The sequence below is a fragment of the Micropterus dolomieu genome, linkage group LG18, assembly GCF_021292245.1.
Source record: "Micropterus dolomieu isolate WLL.071019.BEF.003 ecotype Adirondacks linkage group LG18, ASM2129224v1, whole genome shotgun sequence".
Taxonomy (NCBI): Eukaryota; Metazoa; Chordata; class Actinopteri; order Centrarchiformes; family Centrarchidae; genus Micropterus; species Micropterus dolomieu.
The window spans coordinates 18,645,622-18,672,787 of NC_060167.1; the positions used below are offsets into that span (position 1 = coordinate 18,645,622).

The 27,166-nt window shown below is 40.2% G+C and overlaps 3 protein-coding genes across 8 annotated transcripts in view; 1 reads left to right on the forward strand and 2 right to left on the reverse strand.

Moving 5' to 3' along the window:
- The window catches only part of si:ch73-15b2.5 (rho guanine nucleotide exchange factor 19), a 4,799-nt gene extending 2,794 nt beyond the window's left edge, over window positions 1–2,005 (reverse strand). Inside the window, exons 1-5 of one of the 3 annotated variants that reach the window (XM_046029333.1) lie at window positions 1,622–2,005; window positions 1,375–1,536; window positions 1,246–1,304; window positions 877–1,160; window positions 602–637 (exon numbers count right to left, since the gene is read on the reverse strand). In XM_046029333.1, the coding sequence (XP_045885289.1) occupies window positions 602–637; window positions 877–1,160; window positions 1,246–1,304; window positions 1,375–1,536; window positions 1,622–1,854 (774 nt within the window). In that variant the 5' untranslated portion in view covers window positions 1,855–2,005. Of the gene's footprint in view, window positions 1–596; window positions 638–876; window positions 1,161–1,245; window positions 1,305–1,374; window positions 1,537–1,621 lie in introns of all 3 variants that reach the window. The other 2 variants (XM_046029334.1, XM_046029335.1) reach the window with 2 other exon arrangements.
- Window positions 2,006–2,673: 668 nt separating this feature from the next.
- On the reverse strand, window positions 2,674–13,113 carry ddi2 (DNA-damage inducible protein 2). Of its 2 annotated transcripts, XM_046075646.1 has the most exons (10): window positions 12,676–13,113; window positions 11,743–11,872; window positions 10,936–11,259; window positions 10,718–10,844; window positions 9,743–9,870; window positions 8,827–8,955; window positions 8,317–8,420; window positions 7,959–8,151; window positions 5,569–5,617; window positions 5,160–5,259 (listed from the first exon to the last, which is right to left on the reverse strand). In XM_046075646.1, the coding sequence occupies exons 1-9, from the start codon at window positions 12,811–12,813 to the stop codon at window positions 5,607–5,609; spliced, it is 1,284 nt and encodes a 427-aa protein (XP_045931602.1). In that variant the 5' UTR covers window positions 12,814–13,113; the 3' UTR covers window positions 5,160–5,259; window positions 5,569–5,606. The 2 variants fall into 2 exon arrangements, with proteins under 2 accessions (XP_045931601.1, XP_045931602.1); XM_046075645.1 differs by lacking the exons at window positions 8,317–8,420; window positions 8,827–8,955; window positions 9,743–9,870; ... (2 more) ...; window positions 11,743–11,872; window positions 12,676–13,113 and having other exon boundaries at window positions 2,674–5,259; window positions 7,959–8,051.
- On the forward strand, window positions 12,560–24,021 carry si:ch73-361p23.3 (tumor necrosis factor receptor superfamily member 4). 3 transcript variants are annotated; one of them, XM_046075648.1, is made up of 9 exons: window positions 12,560–13,132; window positions 14,406–14,466; window positions 17,198–17,371; window positions 20,547–20,657; window positions 20,870–21,004; window positions 21,086–21,152; window positions 21,284–21,498; window positions 21,586–21,690; window positions 22,171–24,021. In XM_046075648.1, exons 3-9 carry the CDS (start codon window positions 17,341–17,343, stop codon window positions 22,257–22,259), a joined length of 753 nt encoding a protein of 250 aa, XP_045931604.1. In that variant the 5' UTR covers window positions 12,560–13,132; window positions 14,406–14,466; window positions 17,198–17,340; the 3' UTR covers window positions 22,260–24,021. The 3 variants fall into 3 exon arrangements, with proteins under 3 accessions (XP_045931604.1, XP_045931605.1, XP_045931603.1); XM_046075649.1 differs by lacking the exon at window positions 12,560–13,132 and having other exon boundaries at window positions 14,261–14,466; XM_046075647.1 differs by lacking the exons at window positions 12,560–13,132; window positions 14,406–14,466; window positions 17,198–17,371 and adding an exon at window positions 20,307–20,389.
- The last annotated feature ends 3,145 nt before the right edge of the window (window positions 24,022–27,166 follow it).

The following is a 27,166-nucleotide window of genomic DNA, read 5'->3' on the forward strand; positions in this document are numbered from 1 at the left end:
TATATAGTAGGACAGGAGCATATTCAAATCAGATGCCTACCTCTAGGATGAGTTTAATACGAGTAATTCTCTGGAAGGGAAGGACCAGGAATGACTTGAGGCTTTGTCTTTGACACACTGGGTCACTCTCAAGCTTCTTAACTGAAGATAGAAAGTTTCTGTTCTGCTGCCTTGAACAAAAAAGGAGAGATGTGATTGAAAAGGTCTAATGAAGAGTTGGAGCGCCACCAACTTCAGAACTGAAAACTTACAGCAGCTGGGTGACAAGGGTCTCTTGGTACTTCATGTTAGTCACATATGGCACATAGAGGCTGTGAAACTCTGGGCAGTGCTGGAGCACAACGTCTCCAACCTGAGATATTAACGCGCACTCCCCCAGGCGAATTTCCAGATCCATAAGAAACCTACAGGAGACGCCAGCTCAGCATAAACCCCAACACAACCAGTTCAAATTATTTATTTAGGGGAGCTCTCACTTCTGACTGGCTGCCATCAAGTGGCGAATGTTGGAGAACAAAATGTGATGCTCCCTTTGAGACAGAGTCCGTTTCAGTGGCGTCGACGCATAGAAATGATCAACAGCAACTCCGAGGCTCCTTAGGTAAGACGCTTCAGAGCCGATCAACTCAAACATCGACTTCAGAAGGGAAGAAAACAAGCGATCAAGAATTAAGTTTTTCCTAAACTCTCACCGTCACAATAAGCCTTAAAGTTAAAGAGCATTATAAACAGTTAAGGGATGAGACTGATGTTTGTTTCTTATGGTCAGCAAATCCCATGATAATGTTTAAGATTTTAATGTCACTTGGTTCAATATTAGATGCTGCTCTAGAATACGGTGTTGATGATTGTGTAAAGAAGAAGAGCTTTTAACACCTCCTGAAGGCGAAGCTCTCTGGTTGTCAAGCTGCTGAGCAGGCCAGACGCCTTCACCTCATCTAGATCTTGCCAAAGGGTGCGTGGCGTCACCCTGATTGGGTGGGGAGGTGGGGATGGAGTCGCTTCACGAGGGCTTAATTGAGGAGACGTAGCCCGAGTATAGCAGTGAGACTGCAGACGCTGCACATACTGGGGCGTTATCAGTTCAGCCACAGAACTGTCTTTCAGTCTGTGCAGATCATCTTTCACCGCCTGTAGACAGTAGTCTTGATATAGTGGGGCTGCAGAGCAAAAGTAAGACATGCATTGATATAATGTTACACTATTCAATGACTGGCAACAAGCTCAAGGAGAAAGGTAACTTACAAAAACAAATGTACTTTGACCGGAAAGGTCCACTCGGGCCCTTAGCTGGACTTGCTGCCCTGGGTTTATTGAGCAGACACTCGTTAGTTAGATAAATTACAGTAAGTATAAAGACTTTTAGCCTCTTACCTTTCTGTCGTTTTATCCTGGTCAGCTAAGGGAGGCAAAGTTGGGCTGTCCTCAAGTATAGGTACTGAGAGCAGTTCATGCACAGGTGCACAGTTAATTTTTTTCAAATCCCATGTGAGCATTAAGGCCATTGACTTGAAGGCTGCAGACATGTCTGGAGGACTAAAAAAAAAATATATAAGATCACTTTTTCATAATCCTAGATACAGTTTACTGAAGTTTTCCAGATGCACCATGTGGTCCTTACTTGCAACCCTCGAGCTGGTTCAGGGAGTCACCTGAAGTCCCCTGCAGGCCTCCAGTGTCCTGTCCACCACCGGTTTCTAGAGAAAACCCTGAAGGAATCCGCTCTCTTGTCTTCATGATTTGTGATATCAAAATATTTGCTGGATGACTTTTTTCAAAGCAGGAGGGTATATTAGCGACAATGCTACTGCTTAAACAGTGGCTGTTTTCATCTCTGCAGTCAAACTGAGCCATAGCGCTTTAGTCTGGAACTGTTCTCTCACCCAAAGCTGCCACCAAGGATCCTTACTTTAAAACTCAGGCCAGGGTGCACGTATTTATCTGCTGAAGCCCCGGAACCACTTTGATTAAACGATCTCAGTTGAATGCAGTCTGAACTAAGCAGCAATCACAAAAACTGGAACCAGGTGTGGCTCTTTTTCAAGCCTCTGGAGACTCCAGCTGTGTCCCAGTTTCAAATTATAAATTCAAATGGCAGCTTGCTGGTTTTCAGTCTTGTATGGTGGTAAATATAATATAGTTCTGGTTTTTACACTGTTTCACTATTTTTCAGACCAAATGATTAATCAAGAAAATGACTTGCAGATTAGTTGATAATGAACAGTTAGTTCGTTGCTTCCCAAATCATTAGCAGGTTTTGAGTAGTGTGTCCACATTGGAATGGTGGCAAATTAAAGTTTATTCAAAAAACACATTCCCACAATACATTGCACAAAGGAACTGGAGGAGCCTCTCAGAGTTGAAAAAAGAATGTCTGTGGGATTTGTAAGCTCTGAACACCTAGTAGTGACATTAGAAAGCTGCAGTTTGACATGCATTGGTGTATGTATTGTAGCATTTCCTGTTTCATAAAACAGCTGAAGGCACTGATTTTTTTGTAAAGTTAGCATGTGGTGTGGAATGGGAACACTAGCTGGCTCACATCCACAGGTTTAATAAGTCATTTCTGAACTTTACCTGCTACTGTATATACAGAAAACATCTGATTGGATTGGATAATACAGCCATAACTGCAATTATTTAAAGGACGTGAGAAAATAAATTCACACAGTGTACAAACACTAGTTCCATTTTATTTGCAATTTAAAATTCCATACAAGATAAAAGTAGATAATTCAATCTGCCTGAACATTGTTGGTATGTGACTCAAACAAAGCCATTAAAATACTTGATATATGATGTATATGATAACTGACAAAACTTGAATGGCCATATTCTAACAGATTTAAAAAAATTAAAATGGGTGCTTTTTAAAGACACAAACGCACTATGATGATTTGACACAAGGTGACAGGACTTACTGATCAGGATCTACAAACTGTTTTGTAATTTACACATGGCAAAGCTCTCACGGTGGAGAATGATACATACAGTACAAGATACCTTCCGTAATTCACACACTGAACCAAAAAATGCCATCTATGGATCATATGTCGTATGTGACTCACTTGATATTTCACTGTGGTAACTGGCATGTATTTGGGGGTTTCAACTTATCTGCAGAAATTATTAGTAAACTTTGTCAAAAATGATCAACCCTTCTTAACTGCAGCAGTTCCCACGATGTAGCTTTGCCATCGTTGGTTTCTGACTTGTAAATTGAAGGGGCTAGTAAAATCAACATGTTGCTTTAATTATCAGCAGATTGCTTCCAATATCCGTATGGATGCTGAATGATATGAAACTCACCACGTTGAGTTATTCTGGCATGGGGAGCAGGAGTATCGCTCAATCCATTTTGAGACTTTTTTTATTGATGCTCCACAACTTAAACAACAGTACTTTTATGACATATCAAAGGGTAATAATGGTTAATGGTTTCGATCATACATTGAGCAATCCATAATGCGTCAATGTTGGACGACAAAACAAGAAGAAAAATCAATCTACCATACCAAATCTCTAAAAACCAATGAAATGGGCCGGCACCCAAACATCTGCATGCAAACACACCTCACATATCTGCAATATCCAGAAAAGTATTACCAGTTGTCCTGTTTGTTCTTGGATATTCTGGACGACAAACCAAGAGTTTCCCTGTGTTTATACGTGCTCCCTTGTTAAGGAGGGACCGAGACATCTGGATCAGTAACAAGGTATAAATAAGACAGATGAGTTGGGAGGTGGGGGACTCGTAGGACTAGTTATGAGTCTAGGTGGGCACAGTGATACTGCGGGCTAGTAGTGCCAGCAGAGCTAGCTCTACAACCCCGTGGGCTCTTTCCAGTGCCTCTGCAGCCTCCATGGCAGAAAACCCTGCTGCCTGGATTCTCTGGATGTGCTCAGCTGGAAATTGTTCTATAAAGGGATGCGGAGGAGGGAGATGAGGAGATGGAGATGTAAGCTGGGGAGCCTGAGCAAGAGGAGGGGAAGAGGTGCAGGAGGTGCTAGAGACTTCCTCAGGGGAGCCCACTGCCATAGACAGAGGGCTGAGAAAAGTGTGCTCAGTCTGGAGGCCAAGAGTGTCTGGGGTGTTGGTGCCAGAGGCTCGTCCATCTGCAACCCCTCTCCCATGCTGCCCCTCGGGAGGTTCCCTGAACTCCAGGTCCCCTACAGTATCAGGAGGAACCTCCGGCTCAGGCTGACAAATGCTGATGTTATTGGTTTCATCTTGCCCGCATCTATCTGCCCTCCTCTCCCCGGTGCTGTCTGGACGCTGCGGTGGTCCTTGTCCCTCCACGGTCTCTGCTGAACCTCCGGCCAGATGCTCATCCTGGCCAGGGAGGTCAGGCGTGAGACACTTAGATGGTCCCTCATCAGACACAACAGCAGCAGCATGGTTGGCTTTGGCATCGCTTGGTTCTGCACCGGCTGTGTTGGCAGTAGAGGGGATGGGCTGGGTGTTTTCGGGTGTCGGGGTGCGTGGCTCGGGGACCACGTCGTCGGTTTCCTGTTTGAACAGATGTGACGGGGAGCAGGAGGTGCTGCAGTTTTGGTTCTGAGCGCGGTTGTTGGACACCAGCAGCTCGTGAAGCTCCATCAGAGCAGCCGCCAGCGAGGGGATGCTGTCGGAGCTGGAGCCGTGCTCTCCTTCAGGCTGGTCCCTCTCAGAGGACACCTCACCCTGGGAGGCAGTGGGGGACTCCATTTCAACCAAGTCGGATTGACTAGAAGCACTCGGACGGGCTTCAGTGGCGTCAGCTGTGTCAGATTCAGCCGCCTCCTGCTCCATCGGTTGAATGGGGGAAAGTTCCTCTGGATGGGGGAGCACGGAGCTGCTCACCACCTCATCTGATTCAGCATCCCCCTCTGCGGCTCCAGGCTGGGATACTGTAGTCATGTCTGCAGAAGGGGTACATGTACTGAGGACGTCTGTTGCGGGACTGGGTACTGGGGGCACTTTGGAGTTGCTATGGACAGGCAGAGGGCAAGGGTGGACCTGATGAGGTGTTGAACCTGCATCCTCTGCTGGAGATGAAGGCAGAGGAAGCTCCTGGAGGCCATGTGGGTCCTGGCATAGCCCTGGTGCTGTTGAGGCCTGCTCCATGGCGACCGGGGCAGATTGAGAGCGATCCAGAGTCTGGGGCTGGCCAGAGGAAGGGCTTTGGGAAGGGGAGGTGGATGAGGACATTTGGTCTAAGGTTCTGGGTAATGTAAATGGTGGGGGCTGCCGTGAGGTAGTTTGTCCATCTGCAGTGTCTATTGTAAGAGAAAATATGACAGGGAATTAAACAGCAGGAAATGCATTTTCATAACATCCAAGGAAACAACCCCAAACACAAATTTCCTTTCTGAAACTCTTGAATACCCACTGCACATGCAGTGTGTTACTTCTGCTACTTTTTCCTATTTTTAAACAGTTATATGTATTCATAATAAATACATGACTAGAGTAGAAACAAAAGCACAAAATCAATTAACCAATCCAGCAGCAAAATAACAGCAAAATAAAAAGACATAAATAGCAATGGACTTAGCACTGGCAATGGACTTGTGAATTTGCAGTACCTGGTTGGTAGGGCCCTCTCCAGCTGTCTCCAAATGCATCAGTGCTGTCCTGCTCAGGGGTTAGGGCACACACACCACACACATCATGCAAAGGGACGGAGAAAGTTAGCGGTCACACACAGAGCATGCACCAACCTATAAGCCTTTTCACACACGCAGATGTGAAAAGTGTCATCCAAAAACAACTTGAGCCCATGTCCTGAGATGTTGCTGCATAATTGCATATCCTGTCACTGAACCAATAGGACACTGATCAAAATCACTTAACTATGATAATCGAGACCACAATTGATTGACTGATGCCTCTTTTGTATCGGAGGATTGCCCCATTCCAGAACATGGCTGCTGTACCACAGCTTCACCGTGAGCCTGAACTCATCACAACTCTACTGCCGCTGCTTTTTGCTCTCCATTTTTAATGTGCAGCCATTACTGGACATGACTGCCCAATGGAAACAGCAACAAAACACTAAGTGCATCAATGGCAATAGCACAAATGTTCATGTAAGCCTTGAAAAGCATTAAAAGGGAAACACATGATTCTGACAATCCTAAATGTATTTCTACAAGCAAAATTCAACACACCTCAACAAGTTGAGAAATCCCCATTTTCTTCTCACAGTCAAACTCTGACGGTAACTTTAATACCCAGGTAGGAGTGGGAGATACGGATCAACTACCACTGAATGCCATTTTATATTGCAATATTGTTATATGGATAAAACAAGAATATCTTTTACATATTAATCCAGTAAATGAAATACCGGAAAAACCAAGAAGCTTTATCACATACATGCTAAAATCACCTAAAAATACAACACTGCCATAAAGCAGTCCTGCTCATTTATTTGCAATATTGGCCACAATGGCCAAATGCACTGAGAGATATGGTTGGACAGAAGGGAAAGCTAGCAAGGTATAAACGGTATGACGAACAACGTTGTCATATTGCCCAAACACTGAGATGACATGACACCATCCAGGTACAAACAAACACTTTTAGCAGCTCACCATGCTAACGTTTGTGTCGGAGCAAGCAGTTTGACTGAACTGTACAAAGACAATTTTATTAACAACTCTGGCAATTCTGACACTGTCATTTAATATTATTAGAAAGTTCACAAATCAGGGAAAACAGTTTGACTGACATGACTCTGCCAATGCTACCCGGTTTAACTTGCATGGTGTATGTCTTTGGTTTGAAACATTGGGAGTTTTAAGGTCGCTTAGCAATGTTGATGGTATCGTCATTAGTTTGTCAACACAGTGGAAGCATTTTTAGTCTCTGTTCAAGCGTAACCGTGAAAAGCACACTATGCCCTGAAGTAAACTTGGACCCAAACAGTTTTCTGGCAATGTAATTTAGATTACAGTCCCACCAGCGGATCCCTTTCTTATCCATCCAAGATATTCCATTTCACAATTACAAGATGTTTTATTCATGATAACGAGATCAAATAACAATGTTTTCATGCAGAAATCAGAATTATAAGAAAAGGTCTCTGACTGTTTTCTTGCAATGCATTTCTGTAGTGCTGCTGTGATATTGTACTAAATTGTCTTATTTAATGGTCGGTGGAAGATAATCTTGCTCATACAAATAGCCGCCTACGTTTTTATTAGCACTACATGTGTCTTTGAAGGAATGCGTGAAAAGCACTTCAAACCACCTACAGAGATCCATCTGCACTGTTGTCCAACACAGACTCTGACAACATTAAACAGTCCATGCTGAACTCACTGCAGTAAGATACAGTCAGTACTGTTGATTAGCACTAATGGCTCCATTACGTGATAATGGAGCCATTAGTGCATCAGTGGTTAAGCGTGTTCTCCAAAATTTCTCTCAATTGTGTTTAAAAACGCAGTAAACAACGATAACATCACCCCCACAGGGCACAGCTAAAAAGCAGGCAAGGCCTGCTCTGTGGTATGCCTGCTAATAGAGTATTAAAATAACAAACTAACTATCATACAGAGATAATGGTTGCTAATGCAGAGTTAGCTCAATAACTATCATATAGAAATAACATTTGATTTTAATTGCCTTACCCAAGGATACTCTACATACAGAAAACAAGCAAAGACATTCATGTGTTTCCCTTTAAGGCTAAAAAGCTCAATCTCAACAAAGATATCATTTAACTGCTTTTGCTTTTATTTGCCTGACGTCTCTCAAATTCTTGACCCCTTCTTATTCACACAAAGCACATTCAATTTGCAGAGGTGATGACATGAAGTGATCATGTGACTGAAAATTCAGATGACTGCATAAATGGGGTTGAGAGTAAGAAGCTTTATGTGGCTCATGCAAATGTAGTTCTACCTGAGCTGAAAAAAGCCCAATGAAAAACAGGCTGAAAGTGCAGAGATGGGAGACTGTTTCTTACCGCTTTCCTGTATGGACCTCTGAAGTGCCTCTGCCAGTTCTCTGTCAGCTATCTCATCGGGACGGGCATCTTCACGCCCCTCTGCGCCGTATGCCAGCCTGGCACACTCTGGCAGCTCGGCCTCAGACAGGAAGCGAGTTTCAGTGCCTGTAGTGCCTATTAGAAGCACGCTCTTCTTCAGGTCGATTGAACACTATAGGAAAAACAGGACGAGTGATGCTCCTGGATATTCTTCAACTTTCCCGTAAATTCAGTATACAGAGACAGAACATAGCAGAAAATGTAAACCCCCGTATTATGTGATTACATCCAATCCAACATTGTACTGAACACTGATCAGATAAAAAGGGGCTCACACCTGATGTCTCTTCAGCATATCCAGTCCAAGCAGCATGTCCATTGGCTGGTCCTCCAAGATGGAGAAAGAACAAGGAAGGAAATCCCCCTCTATCTGGACCTGAGCTATTTTAGTGCAACAAGACAACACAACTTAAACAACAATGAAATGTTGTGCAGACATAAATATGAATTCAGTTGAAGAAATTCAAGACATTTGGGAAAACTATTCTACCTAACCCGAGTCAGACAAACTTTGTTTTATAACCAACAGCTAAATGATTATTTGAAGTACTTATTTCAAACCATAACTATGGGTGGGAGTAAATCGGAAGTGGACTCAAAGACACCCAGTAATTGTGCTAAGCTAGGCTATATTCAGCACATGTTCAAACTGCATGCCGACTTTGTCTGACTGATTGTAAGTAGGCAAAAAGTCAGCAAAAACTGAATTATCCCTTAATGGTTTTCTGGGAACTAGTTTGGACTTGCGTTAAAACACAGTGTTGCTCAAGGAAAACCTGACACTCACCCAAATGAACTCTGCCAATGATCTTCTGGGTACCCACTCCCTTGGCGATCCCGGCCCAGCGACGGTCCACCAGCCGCATGATGTTACAGCGCTCAGCGCAGGCCTGGCTCATGATGGTCATCTGGGCTCCTAAAAACAAGAAAAGTCAGTCTCTACAAAATGCTTAATGTCGTAACCAAAACATCAAAAAATGGCCTGTGCAATTGTGGAAATCCAAATGGTACAATAAGTATCATATTTCTGAGCTCCAGGATGACGTTACTCTTCATGATCTTGGCTGAGTCATAATACTGGTCTCATAATGATCACGAGGGGAATAAGATCACACATGATCTATTTCTCTGGACATCCAGAACAAGCTTAGATTAGAACCTCTGCTTTGTTAAATTGAAAGGAGCTAGTTTAGGTGGGTTAAACATCTGATGCCTACCTTCTATTGACTTTTCTATTTAAACAAGTCAAAACAATTTAAGGTGCAAAAGTGCAATAAACGTCAATGTTTCCTGAGCATATTGAAACCACTGATTAGAAATGAATTAAGACATTAAGCAAACTAATCAAGATAATAATCTTGTACGAACATATTCCTGTACTAAATATCACTTAAGGTGCAAATAATTCACAACAATGGGAGAAAAAATGTCAGATGATATCAATAAGTGTTTGTTCAAATCTGAGGGTAATGGATACAGAAGACTATACTGAGGGCTTTATATCTGAACATACAGTAAATATTTCAGTTCAGGATACAACTCTCCCAAGTTAAAAGCCTACCCTCAAATGAATCAGTCTATTATTTGAATACAGTATATACATCTGAAAATTAGAGAACTAAATAGGTTGTTTGCTATCTTGTTTATCTGTCACAAAGAAAAACTAAACCACTATGTGGCACACAGGATTTAATGCTGATTACCTGAGTCAACAAAAGCTTTCACAGGGTGCCCATTGACTTTGCAGTTAATGTAGAGCATAACCACCTGTCCAAAGCTTTCTGGGGCCTCCTCCATAGCAATGGTCATGTTTTCTTCCACATTGTGCTGCCTGAAATATGCACAAATTCAAGGGTAAGAAACTTCGGTGAAAAAGCCATTTTCCCTTCTGTTAGTTCATAATTGACCCTTCGCTAAGCCACGCCCTGAATACACGGCTGGCCAATCACAGCGCAGTATAGAACTCGCTCTGAGGTTCGACACTCTCATGGCTGCGCTCCATTCACTCTAATGCAAAACGAGGCATTTTCTAGCTTTTTTTGGCTGTATTTTTCTAAGATATGGTCAAACGCTGTTCCTGAGGCACTTGTAACAGTTACAGTTGCTACCCAGAGAGGTTGATAGGAGAAGTACGATTTATTCTCTTCCAGAAAAATGTCGGCTGTGGATTGTTTCTAATGTAATGTTAGTTAGCTAACGCTAGCTAACTTCCTACTGAATGTAATTTAATAAAGCCCTACTGTTCTGCTTTTTAATGACTGTAATAATGAATAGGAGCCTACCTAGCTTTACAGGAACAGTGTTGATCCTTAATATTGTTGTCTTTTGTCTCAATCGTCAGGGGATGCAGTGGTTCACTTGTACTGTGTGATTGGTAGGCTAGATCTTTCATTTTTTTCACGTCCGTTTGACAGCCTGAAGACAACCTTCAAATGTATAATGCAACTGCAAAACTGTCTGCTTCTTTCTGAGATCGCAACAAATTTGACAATATTTCTCCGGGGAGTGCTGTAAAAGACAGTGGCAGCGGCGACAGTTTGTCGGACTTAGCAACAGTAACTAAGGGGGCGGGGCTTAGCAAAGGGTCAATATAATTATCACAATATCTGATTAGCGAAGTAAAACTAAGGCTGTCCCATAATGAAGATGAGGGGTATTATGAGGCCTGTACACCATACCTGATGTCCTCCTCAATCTTTGCTTGGGCTTCCAAGTCAAAAGGATCAGCAGTCAGAAGTCTGATCCTCTCTTGCTCTCTCCTGGCTCGATCCTGCTGTTGCTCCAGCAGCACTTTGGTGAAACGCTCTTAGGAAAAATAGACAGTTACACTAACTTGACCGTTTCGAATCAAACAAATCATGGCATGTGACATCAACAGCTTTTTTTTTTTGCTAACCTAAATCTCCGCTTAGCAGGGCCTCAGCAAGTGGCGGGTTTCGCTCCTTGAGGAGTGAAAGCTCGTGTGGATTGGATAAGAGCATCTGCTGGAGTAAGGCAGGGTCATCCAGCCCCTGAGGAGAGGAGCCGCGAAAGGCCATTGGCGTGGAAGATTGTGCATCGTGCTGCTGTGGCGGCTGCTGCTGCTGGGCCGGCAGCTGCGGTGGTGGCAGCTGCTGGGGCGGCTGCGAAGGCTTTTGCTGTGGCCTTATGGCACCACGTTGACTGGTTGAAGAAGATGTGCCGGGGACTGTGATTGAACGAAAGTCAATATGGGGCAGACCTAAGGAGCACAAAGGATAGAGCGGTGAGAGGTTAGCAACTTGCGTGTACAAAAATTCGGCTTACTAAATAGATGATTTACCCCTTTCTCTTCCTGTAAAATGCACTGACTTTCCTCATACTTTCAATGACTTATCTTGATTTTGAGGCAGCCGGCAAAGCCCTCCCATGAAAAACAACAACAACAACAAAAAAAAACCTTTACTAACTAGAGCTGGAAGCAGTAATACAGGTTGGATGAATGTATGTGGATGTAAAACAACATTGTGAAAATGCTAAAAACTTTAAAGAGTAATGAAACAAGCACAAACTGTTACAGATTAATGTCTTTTTGGTTGTTCCTGGGTTTTTTTTAACTCTCAATTCAAGTCCTTCTCAAAGTCAAATCCCAACGTATCATCCAGCAATTTAATGGGACCTTAATGTACAGTAACTCACTTATATCAATAGCTCTCATCATCATTTTAACCATGGAGCATGTTACCTGGGAAGCCTGGCTGAGTTGGCGGCGGTCTTCTGTCAGCTTGCCTGAGAACCACCACATCTCCGTCCTTAACACCGTAGGTCCCCAAGGCACGAGTGGGGTCTGTTAGGGGCTGTTCCACATATGTGACCTGTTCATGGAAAAACACAGAAGGATATTTTATATCATCATACAGAAGATTTACAGATCCTTGCTCCTCCTTTGATCATAGGATCCCCATGACTGGATAAACTCAGCCTCATATTTAACACAGATTTCATTAGATCAAACAGGACAGCCGTCAAACAAATGTTACAGTTATAAGGTGGCACTTGATTTAGCAAATTCTACTTTTCGGTTAGTTCACCGGACTGCAAATATTATATAGTTTCACTGGCTGGCTACTCCAGTGGTCTATCTGACTGCAGCAACTACGTTCCCACCTAGATCTACAAGGTTATGTATCACTGTTAATGTTACGTCACCTGATCACCCTCACTTTCAGTTTCTAGCTTGCCCACAATCATATTTCATATCAGACCAAACTGTATTAATAATGAAAGGGAGGTGAGGTATTTTAGGAGCCTGTTTTCCAAGACAGTACCAAAGGATTGCTTTGTACAGAATAGTTGCAGATTAAATTTTCTGCTGACTGATCAATCAATCGATTGACTAATCATTTCACATGCTATTTTGCCCCATTCTAATAATTTCTATCTGTTAGTAAGTCATTAGGTTGCCTTTAGGCTATGTTAAGGCCACCCACAGATAAAGCCGACTGTGTGTGACAGTTATTAACCGTTGGCGACACAAGTCGGCAAACGTGTCTGCTGATAACTTAAGTTTCGCAACACCCCGTCAATCAAAACAGCAAAAGTCCGATTCATGCTAGCACGTCAGCTAGCTAGCTGTTAGCTACGTTAGCTCTCTGGCTACAGCTAGCCTGGCTCTCACCTGAATTTCCCCAGCCGGGATTCCTGATTCCAGTTCACAAAGGGCTACAAAATCTCTCAGCTCCAGCTCTGGGGACACATCGAGGGCGAAGGTGGTTTCTGGGCGATCCCTCGGCGCGCAGAAAACGGTGACCAGCATCGCTTTTTCGGGGCAGGACCACTGGACAAACCCGCTGCAACAGAATGCGGTTTATGTATTTCCTTGTTTCACAGAGGAAAACCCCCGATTATTATTTGGATTCTCCCACTTTAAAGACGTGTTTCTGTAGAAAAAATACCGTCAAAGGGGAAACTACTAATGCACCGAAAGACTGTGAGTGCTTTGCACTTATTGAGTAAAAGCCTGATGTGACAGTTTCTCTTTTACCAACAACTAAACAAAATCAACTATTGCTCAGTGCTGCCGCATTGCATTTCATCCAGCTTGTTTTTCGACATGTCGCATTACAGGATTTGTCGTGAGTAGTTTCTTCTTCTAGTTTCACAAACACTGCAGTCCACTGTCGTATTACCACCATCTACTGGTTTCTCTGAGACGTACACGCATTCAAGACGAGGCATCACTCAACTTGGAATAATTATTATAAAGGCCACTACTTCACATTTAATGTTAGTAATAATAATAATAATAACAATTTTTATGTTCCAGGAAATAAAAAGCTGCAACATCGGTCTTTGACGAGCAGATTACTTTGTGGATATTTACAGTATTTTACAGCAAACATAAATGTAAAGCTAAATAGTAGTGTAGAATAAAATAGTAATAGCAATACTGAGTGCAAACATGGATACAAATATAAATATAAGGAGTGTAGATATAGGAGTTTGCATTTTATCTCACTCTGACAGCAAAGTTGATTTGTAAAATGTAAAATGTAAACATTTTTAACCTATAGATTTAAAGCAATGTCAAAATGAGGGTGAGCCTTATTATCTTCTGGAGATTTGTTCCTGCTTTTCTATGTTTAGTTTGGACTCTGCTGGGACTTTTTTATGAGTCTTCTTCTATCTTCCTTTTCTCCAATAACAATAGAAGACTTAATGGGAAAACCAGTTTCCTGCTCTTTTATGTTAAATGTCTTTCTTAATTTGAAAGAGATTTGGAGTTACATATTGTATATACTGACTGTAATGCTTTATGAAATGAATATAAATAGCAGCAGTAGTAGAAGTAATGAGCAGTGGTTGTCATATTTCAGGTAAGTGAGTTCAGTGTCCACCTTAGGGAATATGGGAGACGCACATTCATGTATAAATATCTGGACTTTGGTTAGTAAAAACACAAAAAACCAAACACACAATATTTGCTCATGGGTAGTATGATAATTACTGTGCTGTTTTGCATTATACCTGCTTTAATCAAATGCTTTTACTGTGCAGTTTGTTTTCTTGTTCTGTACTCACCCACATGAACTGCAGGGCGTTGTGCTAACCACACTGTCCCTTTATTTTTATTGCCAGGCATATGTTATTGCTGCTGCTAGAAACATAGATCATATCACATCCTGTGTGCAGAGGCTTTTATCTACTTTAAATCTGTTGCTAAAAAACAACAATGTCTTTTGAGCTGGGAAAATGTGGTATCATTACTGTCAGCCTATTAATAATGTCAAGTAAATAGAAATGTCTTTAATGTGGAATATTGCTTTAAAGGTGCTGTGTTTTTGTGGAAGACACAAGTCGGTCCATCCTTTTAATGTGTGTGTCAACTGGCCAATTATGTCTTTTCAGAGTGGTGTTACTGACCATGAGTGCTGTGTCTTAAGCGACCACCGTCCTTTGACTGGTAAAGGTAACCAGAAATACACAGTTAGAAAAAGACCTAATAAAAATCTCACTGCAGTAGAATGCGCAAATACTTTATTTTCCGTTAAGCATGAAACCTCCGCTCCGTAAATCCAACTTTCAACACAAAACAGTCAAAGAGTAACACATTTTGAGCCCAAAAGCAACAGGATGATATTGCATTCATCTGCAATATCCAGGGGTCTACTAGTCACAGCACGATCGCTCTACAAGAGGACCGCAGGGACCGTGACTGAGTGTAGGGATGGAGTAGATCTGTGAGGTACTGAGGTGCAAGTCCATGGAGAGATTTGTACATCAGTAGGAGGATTTTATATTTGATCCGGGACTTAACTTGCAGCCGGTGGAGCTTCTTCAGGATGGGAGTGTTGTGAAGTCCAAGTTTTATGTGGGTGAGCATCCTAGCCACAGAGTTCTGGACATACTGGAGTCTGTCAGTAGCCTTGCTGGGCAGACCGAACAGGATATCGTTACAATAGTCAAGTCGGGAGGTGATGAAGGAGTGGATGAGGGTCTCAGCTACAGAGTTGGAGAGGCACTGTCGGAGTCTGGAGATGTTCTTAAGATGGTAAAAGGCAGTTTTAGTAGTGTTTTTGATATGCTGTTGGAAGGAGAGAGTGGAGTCCATGATCTTAATCTTCTGTGAAGCAACATAATTATTAAACAGTAACTAAACAAATTAAGATTCAAACAGTAATTCAAATATGTTTCAGGTGATGAGAAGTGAGGACAAGGATATCCATGCATATTTATCGGAACACCTACCCTGATCAATCGATGTCTTTGAACTATACACCAATTACTGTCTAGGGTTTTTAGCTGTATCTTTATTTCTCAAAGCTGAAATTCCTTCTTTCCTCCTGGTGGCCAAATACAATGATTTCTGTCTTGTCTTTTTTTAAGTGAAGGAAATTCACTCGCATCCAGCTGTTTACTTGCTCTAAGCATTGATAGAGTGAGTCTATGGGACCACAGTCACTTGGTGAGAGATCCCAAGAATCAAACCCTGAGGGACTCCACATGTGGTGATCTGTTCAGATTTATGGTCACCAGCGCTCAACACGGTCTTATTCAATGTAAACTCATTCATTGGGCTCATTAGACCAACAAGAGCAAGATTATCCAAAATTTAGAAGGACATGAGCCCTAACTGTGTGAGATGTACCCAGTCTCTTGAAAATCATGCACACATGTTTTGGTGTTGCCCATCTCTTTTTGGTTTCTGGAAAGACATCTTTTACGCACTCTCTGAAATAAGTGGCACACAGATCGAAAATGACCCTTTTATTGCATTATTTGGGGTTTCATCACCCACATTCCAACTGACTGTACTCCTAATAACTTAATCCACTAACTTACTTACTAGTACTAACTGTACTGAAAGGTTCAGCTACAAAAAGGACACACAGTCACTGCATGGCACAGCTTTAACGTATATGGTAACTATCTCATATGACTTTACATGCTTACAAGCTACAATGGTAATTTGAAAATGTGCCATGCTGTGGCACTACAAGAACAGTATTTAAACTTTCATGACATGCTGCGAAACTTGTCTTGGAGTTTGTTTGCTTTTGAAACTTAGTCTCGGGAGCAAAATGTCTTTCCTGTGCAGTTTCTAGTGACACATGAAAATATGAAAAGGTCTCTTGGAGTTAGAAACTCGTTAAATAGTTGTCTGATTAAAATTTTCTGTGATGTCAGAGAGAGACAAACAATGGGCTATTCTACTGATTCGCCATATAGAAATTTACTATGGCAAATGAACTCTGCACTGATGACAGCCCAGTCTGACTCATCACATCAGTGACAACAAGTATTGCAGATTAGGTTTCACTTTTTCAGCTTGTTAATTGGTTTATGTTCATGTTAAATATGAAAATATAAAGAATTTTTATGATACTCTAATTAAAACCTTCTTTATAATTTCACTGCCAGCTAAAGCTTGAGTGGAGGTGTATGTCTTCAACATCCGTTTTCAAGAAGCGGGTTTTGTAGCATTTGTGTGGTTGTATCTTGCAGATTCATCAAGAGTATGTGGTTTTGTTTCCATTTGCAAGTCCATATGCAAAGGTATATGTCATGTTCTTACTGGCAAAACAATATAAAGCTGCATAGTTTCCGACCACAGAGTCTACCTATTTTCCAATTAGTCCTGAAAGAAAAAAAAAAAGCCCAGATATAGGTTAATAACATGCCAAAATAGCTCTAAAGTGGTATTTCCTTAAAGATGATAATGAAAGATGTTTCCTAAAAACATTTATAATGGAGCAGGGAGTTGTGCAGATGGAAAATGATGATCACTTTTTGTCAGTTTTATTGTCTGTTGTTATAATGAACGAAATGCATCGTAATGTATATATACAATATATATGTTATTATTTATTTCATATAAATCAGATGAACTCACTTATTTAGTGTATTGTTGAGGACCATCATCAATAGCTATATCAAAATCTATATTTTAATTAAAAGTTCTGTCAAAAATGTAAAATCTGTTTGAACAATTTAATTACCTGATAAGAAATTAGTGAAGTATTTAACTTCAGTATTTAATAGGTGACTGTGAGAAAGTAGCATTTAGCCTTTAAAGGGGCTTTATGCTGTAGGCTGTATGTTTTTTTAATAAAATCATCAATAAAACTTATCAATAAATCACATTTTTACTGCCTATTTGTCAAGGGGCTGTAACCTGTTTTCTATGTTGTTTGGAACAGCCACTATTCTGCTTCTTATGTGAGGGAATCATGTCTGGTTCTTTGCATGCACGCTCCCGAGCATCTTGCCTACTACAGCGACGACACATCAGCCAGCGAAAGGAGTCCACTAACATCATAAAACGACCGGCTCCCAAACAGAGATGTCAACACAGACTTCAACATATACTCCCCGTAAGGATAACAACACTAACAAAGCCCATCGGGTCAAATGAGAATCAAAACGGTGTCGGGTGAAAACACAGTCATCATCAGAAAGGCTTGTTTTGGAACTCACAAAAGCGACACAGAGTTGTCTTTCATCCTGTTCGATAGGTAAACTAACATTACTGCAAAGCATTTGAAACATATTGTGATTTTGTGCTTTAGTTGGCTCAAGTTAGATAACATTAGCTCGGTGGCTAACGCCGACCAGTTGCTAATGTTATCTGGCGCAAAATAGTAAAGGCTATCGTTAGCACAGATCTGCAGCGGTTTGCTCCGTAACAGTCAATTTAGATTTGTTGTCGTTTTACCAATACTATACCATACCAATACACAGCTTCTTCACTGTCTCAGTCGCTGTAACTCACGTGAACCACATAGTATACATTACTACAACATAACAGCGCAGCACAACAACAGAGTGGAAGAGCCATTCACTACAATAACGTTACTGCAGTCTAACTGTTAGTCTGGCAACAATCTCATTTATGATATTCAGTCTAGCTCACCAACCATTTTCATTATCATCCAGTACATTTAGCTGTGCTCACATTGCTGAGCCTCCAGTGAAAGATATACAAATAACGTTAGTTACTGAAATTCAATTTTAATTTTAATTCATTTATTTAAAAGGGACAGTGCACACTAATGAGCATCAATGACGTAAGTATGCCAGAATTAGCCATAAGGCTACTTTTCATCTGTAGTCCCTGGTACAAGTGGCAGGCGAGCTAACTCCAATGTATCACGTTGGCTAAAGGCTGTCAATATAAAGTTTTCATATAATTCAGTTCAATTCAATTCAATTTTATTTATATATTGCCAAATCACAACAACAGTTATCTCACAGCGCTTTTCATAAAAGAGCAGGTCCAGACCATACTCTGTGATGTTATTTACAGAAGCCCAACAAATATAACAAGCATGGATTAGTTCAACCTCAAGCTGATAAAAAAAGAAAAGTAGAAATATAATGCAGTATCTTTGAACACCCACAATCTGCTCACCATAGAGAGGTTTACTTGGTGAGGGAGTTTAACGCTAATTCTTGTGTAACTAAAATGCCAAGCATGTCTGTCATATAAAATGTTTCTTTAAATTTAATTTTAATTTTTACAAATTAGCACATTAGCAATTTGCCATTTACTGTAAAATATATTTACATATGTTGTACTTTCTAAACAGAAAGCAGTAGGCCCATTTTAAACTATTAATATGTTGAGTGTTACAGTCCATTCATGACCTTGGAAACATGAGTTTTTTTATCCAACGAGGGTTAAAATGAAGGGCAACTGGACTTGGTTGAAGATACTGGAAGACGTTTCGTCCCTCATCCAAAGGACTTCTTCAGTTCTGACTGACTGGCAGGGAAACTCAGCTATTTAACCTCAGTGGGGTCGTTATCCCGGGTCATCGATACCGCTGGTTCGTTAGTGTTCCTTGTTGCTGTGACGACAGTCGTTACAGTCGTTGAGACTACCTGTGGCCCAGACTGAACGACCATCGTTTCTCAACGACTGTAACGTCCCTGCCAGTCAGTCAGAACTGAAGAAGTCCTTTGGATGAGGGACGAAACGTCTTCCAGTATCTTCAACCAAGTCCAGTTGCCCTTCATTTTAACCCTCGTTGGATAACTATGACCTGGATGACTGAGAATCTTCATAGACATGAGTTTTTTTATTTTTTTTAAATCTTAACTCGGGGTCCAGTTGTTAGCTTTATGCTTCAAGATTGAAGGGGAAAACTGATTTGAGCTTTGAGACATCAAAACATCAAAACAATACATGAGTGCTAACTGGCAAACTATAACTTATTATTATCCTTTTTCTTTTGTTATGTTCATGCCCTTTTATTGTAATTGTAAATTGGGGTGGTGATAAGACACATACCTTTGGTGTGAGAGACCTGGGTTCAATTCCCCACTGTGACCCATCTACCAATGTGTCCCTGAGCAAGACACTTAACCCCTAGTTGCTCCAGAGGCGTGTAACCTCTGACATGTATAGCAATTGTAAGTCGCTTTGGATAAAAGCTAAAGGAATAAATGTAAATGTTACAAATAAGTAACACATTACAAAACATTATTAGTTTGTGCATTTAACATAGGTTATTAGTGGCCTCACTCTTTTTAAGGCTTTTTATAAAGCCCCGGATCTCAAAAAGGGTTTTTTAAAAGCATAAACAAGAATAATACTTTTTTTTAAAATAGCCCCCTTTCTATTTATCTATCATCCAGATCTCTTCACAATAATTTTATATCAGTCAGTCCTCTGTCCAAGCAGCAGATCAAACGTTACTCCACACTGACGTTACTCACGAGAGGAGAGAGACTGGATTCTAAAGGAGAAAACATATCTGAAAGCAATAGGCTACAGGATGCCTGAGAGCCTTATGGCATTATATTTTTGGATTTTGAATTGTCACCTGCTGTCTGAATTTTGTGTTTCCCTTTACAAAAATAAAGACACTTCCACCATAAATTGGTGCAGGAAAATTTACCAAAATGCAGGAAAGTCAGTGTTTAACGCTTAAATTGTTCTGGAGACAATCCCCAGAACCCCCTGACTAATATTATTATTTTTGGTAATAATATTAATTGTAGTAATTATAATAATATGTTGATTTATGTAGCCTATAATATTTATCAAATAAAATGTAGCTCAGTGACACATGGCATAAGTTAGCAGAAGCAAATGAGACAATTACAGTTACAATTATTGTTTTGTTGTAGGTTGATACTTTTGCACACTACTTCAAGCAGTGTGAGGACCAAACAACCCCCTTAAAACTAGATCAAAATGTTTCCTGAAAAAGCGTGGGTTTTTCACCTTTATAAAGGTGGTGTCTCCTCTGGGGAGTGTTTATGTCTCACTCTCTGAGGTGTTTCACAAGGGAGAGTATTGAATATGGTTCTGCTCAAACTGCTTATATTCACTTTGACTTTTAATGAACTCATTATTGATGTAGACGCTAAGACTTGCCCAAAAGGTAAGACTGTCTTTTACTACACTGTAATTTTCTTCCTCATGCTGTATAATGCCATTGAATATAGTACGGTTTTTGGTAATACAACTTCCTCTACATGTGCTTTAAGCATGTTACTGTGATTGAAGGTCATTGTTTATCTGGGCACTGTGAAATCAAGGTCAAAGAACATCTATCAACGGACTTCACTGTGAAAACTGCCCCGATGGATTATACCAGCCTGAAGAGAATGATTCCAAACGTTGTGAACCATGTACAAAATGTGATGGAGGTAAGTGTTGAAGCTTTGGTATGATTTGTTTTACAAAAAAGTACTGTGAGCAATAGCTGTTCAAAAGAGCCAAAACTTTCCTCAAACTGGTTCATAAAACATTTCACTTTGTCTGTTTGTCTTTTTTATGTTCAAACATTACTTTCCAAAGGAAGTGGTTGGATTTCAAGTCTCAGCCTGCCTTTAAAAATGAGATGTTTTTGTTGTTGTAGATTCAGGGAGTGATGTTAAAGTGAAGTGCACGGCAGAGACAAACACAATATGTGAGTGTCGTGGAAAATTTGTTCCCAGTGACAGTGATTCTTCCACTTGCAAATGTGACATTGGATTTGGAAAATACCAAAGAGGTACAGAGATGATCACACAACATTGCATGCAATATGCCAAAGAAATTGTCTTTATTGTGATACGTTCTTATCCCTTGCCAGAATGTGAAGAATGTGAAGAAGGATATTTCAGCAAAAGTATCAACTCTCGATGTGAGAAATGGAAAGTGTATGTCCATTGTATTCTACAGTTTTAAATACTCTGTATATGCATTAGCCTATATAAAAACATTAAATCTCATCTATGCCTAACATAGTTTACTTGTTGTTTACAGCTGTACCTTTTACATTTCATTTCAGATGTAAATCAGGAGTGAATATTACTGGAACCAAGACCTCAGATGTTATCTGCAATGATGATTCAAAGAGTACTTATGTCACTACATCCCCCGTGTCAAACAGAAATGTTCCTCTAATCACACGCTTAACACCCCACCGTCCACTTGAGGGGGGCACAGACTCACCCAATCCCACATCTGCTCCAGGACCCACTGTCACCTCAAAAGACCCCATTGGTAAAATATTTTCTGCTATCTTTTTATGGCACAACCTCAGATTAAAAAGTAATATTAAATAACTCGTAGCTTGCATGTCTTGTTTAGGTATGGCCCTCCTCATTTTTGGAATTGTTGGACTGCTTGTACTGACCATTGTGACCTGCAAGCTGCACATAACGTTTTGCATGCCAAGAACACCAGCAGTACAACGTATGTTGCAGCGTTAAAAGCAAAGTCATTCTGCACTGAATGGCATGACATTTTGAGAAATACACTTGGTGTTCGGTATCTTGCTGAGCGTTAGATGGGAGGATTGATACCACTCTCATGAATATGAAGCTACAGCCAGCAAATGGTTAGCTTAGCACAAAGACTGGAAGCTGGGGGTAACAGTTAGCCTTGGTCTGTCCAAAGGTAACAATCAACAAACAAAACATCTATCTCTCTGCAAGAAATTTGAACATTAAACTCCTTGGGCTAGTAAAACACAAAACCCCATTGATAAATGCTTATGAATTATTATTTGTTGTGGTAGGAAAGATATTTTGTTATTCACATGATATTGCCCACATGTGTGCCTTTCTTTTTGGCTCTGTACCATTTACAAAATGTGCCCAGTATTTTTAATTGTTTTAAAATGGCCAAAAGTAATGGAATATTTATTGATTTTGCTTTAATGTTTGTTTCCAGCAAGGAACAACTCATTGTGTCGGAGGCCAGTTGAGGAAAGCGGCAATGGCAGTCTGTCTTCTCTCAAACTGAATCCAGAGGAGCCCTAAGGTGAAAACCTAAAATGTGCCATCTCATACTGTGAATTTTAAGATCAGAAAATTATCACATGAATAATTTCAGACTGATCACTTATATTTTCCTTAAATAGTTGGTTTTTCATTAGAAAATACATCAGAAAAACTATTTACTGTATACCAGGTGTATTCACAATCTGCAGTGTTGTCAATATTTGACTTTTGTTTGTTCTGTTGTGATAGAATAATGGGAGAATTATATGAAAGATTTATATGTATCTTAAATCACTTTTCGTTGTTAACTGTAATTCAAGTAGGTTATGCCTTCTTTGGATTGATCATACCAAATGATCATACGATCATGTATTACACAAAACATTCACTTTGTATGTTAATATTTATTACAAATTTGGATATGCAGGTCTTTGTACAACGACCTCAGAGATCATGCCACTAAACACCTTATAGTACTATATTACATACAGTTCTTCAAAAATGCACATATAAATATTTCCCACTTGTTATATGTTATATAGTTTAATGGGGAAAGTGACACATTTCTGAGAAATATACAGTGTGAACAATATTGTAGTAAAGGTAGTAAGAATGAATACTTTTAAAAACTATTTTGAACTGCTGCAGAGCCTTAGAACAAGATTTTACTTCCTTCATGCTATGTTTCTATTTTTGTCATGTTTTGTTTCTTCAGCTCTGTTCCACTGGTAGCAGGTCTGTTAAAATTATGTGGGTTGGGGGAGTTCTCCTTGTGGAGTCAAATGTGTCTCTTTTCCCCACTGAGCGATACCTCCTCTCATGTTTTCACTTCAGCCGTTGGAAAGATCGATGTTAAATGTGAGGACTTTCATGTTGTTTATGGCTCACTTGGTACTTTCCCCAGATGAGTAAAGTCAGAGGAGTTATGAAAGCATGCCCTCATTCATTTCATTAAGTTATGTTTTAAGAAGAAATTGGATACATAAGCCTTCAAATCACAGCTAGTGTGGGGTGTACCTGGCTGGCTCTTTGTGACTAGAAGGATTTACTTGGAAAAAGCTGCAGTGTGGTTCCAACTCATTGGTTCCTTTGACAGCGCCATCTGTTGGAATACTTCTGAAATGAAATGAAATTTCTTACTCAGGTAAAAACAGCGGCCCTGATCATTTACTCAAGTGAAAAAACCAAGGCAGAACTGTAAAAATACTCTGTTACAAGTTAAAATGCTACCTTTAAAATCCTCTTCGAGAAACAGATTCAAGGTAATAACAGTAAACTCTTTCTGCAGAAAAATGGACAATATATATCATACCTCACATATTATTATTGTTAATACTGATGCATCAATGTGCATGCAGCATTTTACTGTTGTCGCTGGTTGAGGGGGAGTGACTGTCTTTGGTTCCCAATCTAGGGGTCCGGTCCCTTCAAAAGGGTCACCAGATAAATCTAAGGTTGTTGTAAGATGATTAATTGGGTAGGAAAATAAGAAAAAGAAGTTCTGATGCACAAATCTGTTTTCAGTTTTTGTACGTTTCTCTGTTTTTGTGTGAAATATTTGATCATTTGAAGACTTATTTAAGGGAAATCTGAGAAGTCTAGAGGGGAAGTGTCTTTTGTTAACTGCTATCAACTCATAGACATCTGAAATGTAAAAGAAGCCCCAACTGGACACTGCTTTTATGTAAGAGGTTAGTTTCTATCTGACTCTTATTGTATAGCACATTTTTTGTCAAATATTTTGACTCTGATATTTATTCTCTGTGATGCCCTGAGAGTGTGTGAATAAAGACTTTTTAAATACACGTGGCTTTTTGTACAACTAACCGAGTATGAGCTTTTGTTACTGAGAGTATGCACATACATGGTAAACAGTGCAGATGCTTTCAGTATCCAGGAAGTTGGTGTGGTTTCAAAGAAATACCAAACCCTTTTAGGGCTTTGAAGAAATTGCTGCTTCGTAAAGTACAGCAAAGTTACTCATCAAATAAAAAGAATAAATGCCACCAACTGAAAGATAACACACATCCTTAGTACATATACATATCATATAGGGTTTTACATTTTGTTAGACGGGTTGCAGGTGCTAATCTCCTTTTGTATGTGCTTTTAATTATGTAAAGGTTTTATTTATGTAAAGGTTTTATTTGCTTTAATCACTGAACTCATTGTATGTATAAGGCCTTTATCTGGGACAGGCATCTATGAGACAGTCCTTTAATTCCTTTACCACAAAACTCTTGCTCAGCAAAGATGAGATATAGGCTACTATCAAATAGTTTATTTAAACGAGTATGAATAGTACTTAATCACTAATCATTAATCACTTACTTAATAAAAATTAGGCTACCGAGTCACGACTTTTTTCTGTCTCTCTTCTTTACCATCTAAATCTGAATGAATTGTACTTTGGTGCTCCTGGTAAAATGAACTGAATGACTGAACCGATCTAATGATGTGTAGCATGTCCGTATTGACATAAACATTTTGTATGTACAATATAAGCAGCTTAGAACCAGCTCAAAGGGGCGACCCGGTGGTCTTTGTAAGGTTCAGTGTGTGATATTTAGGAGGATCTTTTGACAGAAATGCAATATAATATACATAATTACATTTTTGGCTGACAGAGAGTATCGGCCACAGTAGCTTCTCCTGTGCACTTTCAAAGGGAGGGGTGAGCGGTGACTGAGTCATTGGTTGCAATTCTCAACCCTCACAACTAGATGCCACAAAAACGTACACACTGAACATCCAAGGTCCACAAACAAGGTTTTATCCATCCATATCCAAACTTCTATAAACACCAGACCAGTTGTCTAATTGAGACCTGCGTTTATTTGTCAAAATGTGTAGCCACACCAGGCCAATTAAAGGGACAGGTGTATAATTGGGACTGGGCTTTTAACTGAAGTTTTACGGTAAGTGAAAACCTCACACTAATATAAACCTAGTGCAATTCTTTGTTTCTCATTGCCTATAAAAAGGAGTCTTCCTTTATCTTCATGCAAACAAGTAATCTGTATTTAAGTAATTGTGATCTCTTCGTAGAGGCATTTTAATAGAGTAGTCTGTCAGTTTAGCATTACATGTCTGTAACATTGTGACAGTGACAGTTTCTTAAAAAAAAATCGAAATCAAATCAAAACCATGTCCAAACCAGTCACTTATATTACCCACAATACAACCCAGTCAGAGATTCTGGTGTGTTATGCTAGTAGCAGACTAAAGAGGTAAGATCACTTCTTTCTAACTACACAGAAAGTCACATCACTTGAGGCAATTTATCAGACCCCACACAACTCCCTCCAGAGAGGCTCTGTGACAGTCAGACTTCAGAGGAGAGAAAGATTTGTAGTGTCAGGTGATGCCTCAGGTTCTTCTGTATTCAGTGCCCTCAAATGTCATACCTTAACCTTTAGTAGGCTTTTACATCATAGCGCAAAAAGTAGCAGCACGTCTGCCTTTCACACTCACCACAACACTCGCAGAGTGGGTGGGACAATGTAGCTACCTACAGTGTCTGCATTTGTGGCCATTCAATGACGCTTCACACAGAATTGGAGAACTACGTATAAGTACGTCTGTGGTGATGTCAGATCCTGAAGAAGATTTCAGACACGTGGTTGTGAGTGAGTGTGAATGACAGAGGCATTTGAAGAATTTGGTGTTCTGCATTGTAGGCTACTATAATCCAAAGTGTCCTCTCACATAAATCTATAGAAAGAAGCACATTAAAAGGAATCCATGCAAATGATGACCACAGTCAGGCTGTTCAAAAGTTAACAGGACCACAAGTCATGTGTCAATATTAATCACTTACTTACTTATGCTTTCAGAATGAGTCAGTGTGGATACATCAGAGTGATCAGATGGGCTTCATTCAGCAATGTTTCCCTGGAACCCACAACACCTTGATGAGGCTCCACCAATTATTGTTATATATCTGTTGATTCTTTTATGATTACTACATTAATAGTGTGGTCTGAGAATAAGAGAATGCAAGAAACATAAGAAGGCTAAACACATATCTATTGCAGGTTTCCTGAGCCAAAGGTAATGTCCCCAGATTGCTTGTTTTGTGCAATCAACAGTACACTACAATGATATTAAACAGAGAAAAACAAAAGATCCTAAATTGTGTGTTTCAAATCAAAGTGGAAACCAGCAAATATTTGGCATTGTTTCTTGAGAATTGATTTAAATAATTAAATCGATTTTCATAATTGCTAGTGACTCAGTTTCTGTCACTTTATCTACTGATCTTTTCAGATCTACTCAACAGTGTGTTGTATTTGCCAGGAAACAGCACTCTGCCCTGCAACAAAGGTCAACAAACCCAATCACACTACACCTACAGTAAGTGGCCTGGAGGAGATACAGTGAGGAAAATAAGTATTTGAACACCCTGCTATTTTGCAAGTTCTCCCACTTAGAAATCATGGAGGGGTCTGAAATTGTCATCTAGGTGCATGTCCAATGTGAGAGACATAATCTAAAAACAAAAATCCAGAAATCACAATGTATGATTTTTTAACTATTTATTTGTATGATACAGCTGCAAATAAGTATTTGAACACCTGAGAAAATCAATGTTAATATTTGGTACAGTAGCCTTTGTTTGCAATTACAGAGGTCAAACATTTCCTGTAGTTTTTCCACCAGGTTTGCACACACTGCAGGAGGGATTTTGGCCCACTCCTCCACACAGATCTTCTCTAGATCAGTCAGGTTTCTGGGCTGTCGCTGAGTTTGAGCTCCCTCCAAAGATTCTCTATTGGGTTTAGGTCTGGAGACTGGCTAGGCCACGCCAGAACCTTGATATGCTTCTTACAGAGCCACTCCTTGGTTATCCTGGCTGTGTGCTTCGGGTCATTGTCATGTTGGAAGACCCGGCCTCGACCCATCTTCAATGCTCTAACTGAGGGAAGGAGGTTGTTCCCCAAAAT

Excerpts from the sequence above, each read along its gene's own strand:
- ddi2 (XM_046075645.1), bottom strand. The coding sequence starts at position 5,191 with ATGTCCTCATCCACCTCCCCTTCCCAAAGCCCTTCCTCTGGCCAGCCC.
- si:ch73-361p23.3 (XM_046075647.1), top strand. The coding sequence starts at position 20,308 with ATGGTTCTGCTCAAACTGCTTATATTCACTTTGACTTTTAATGAACTC. Across the intron at positions 20,658-20,869 it reads ATGTACAAAATGTGATGGAG|ATTCAGGGAGTGATGTTAAA; the intron begins GTAAGTGTTGAA and ends TTGTTGTTGTAG. Across the intron at positions 21,499-21,585 it reads CACCTCAAAAGACCCCATTG|GTATGGCCCTCCTCATTTTT; the intron begins GTAAAATATTTT and ends TGTCTTGTTTAG.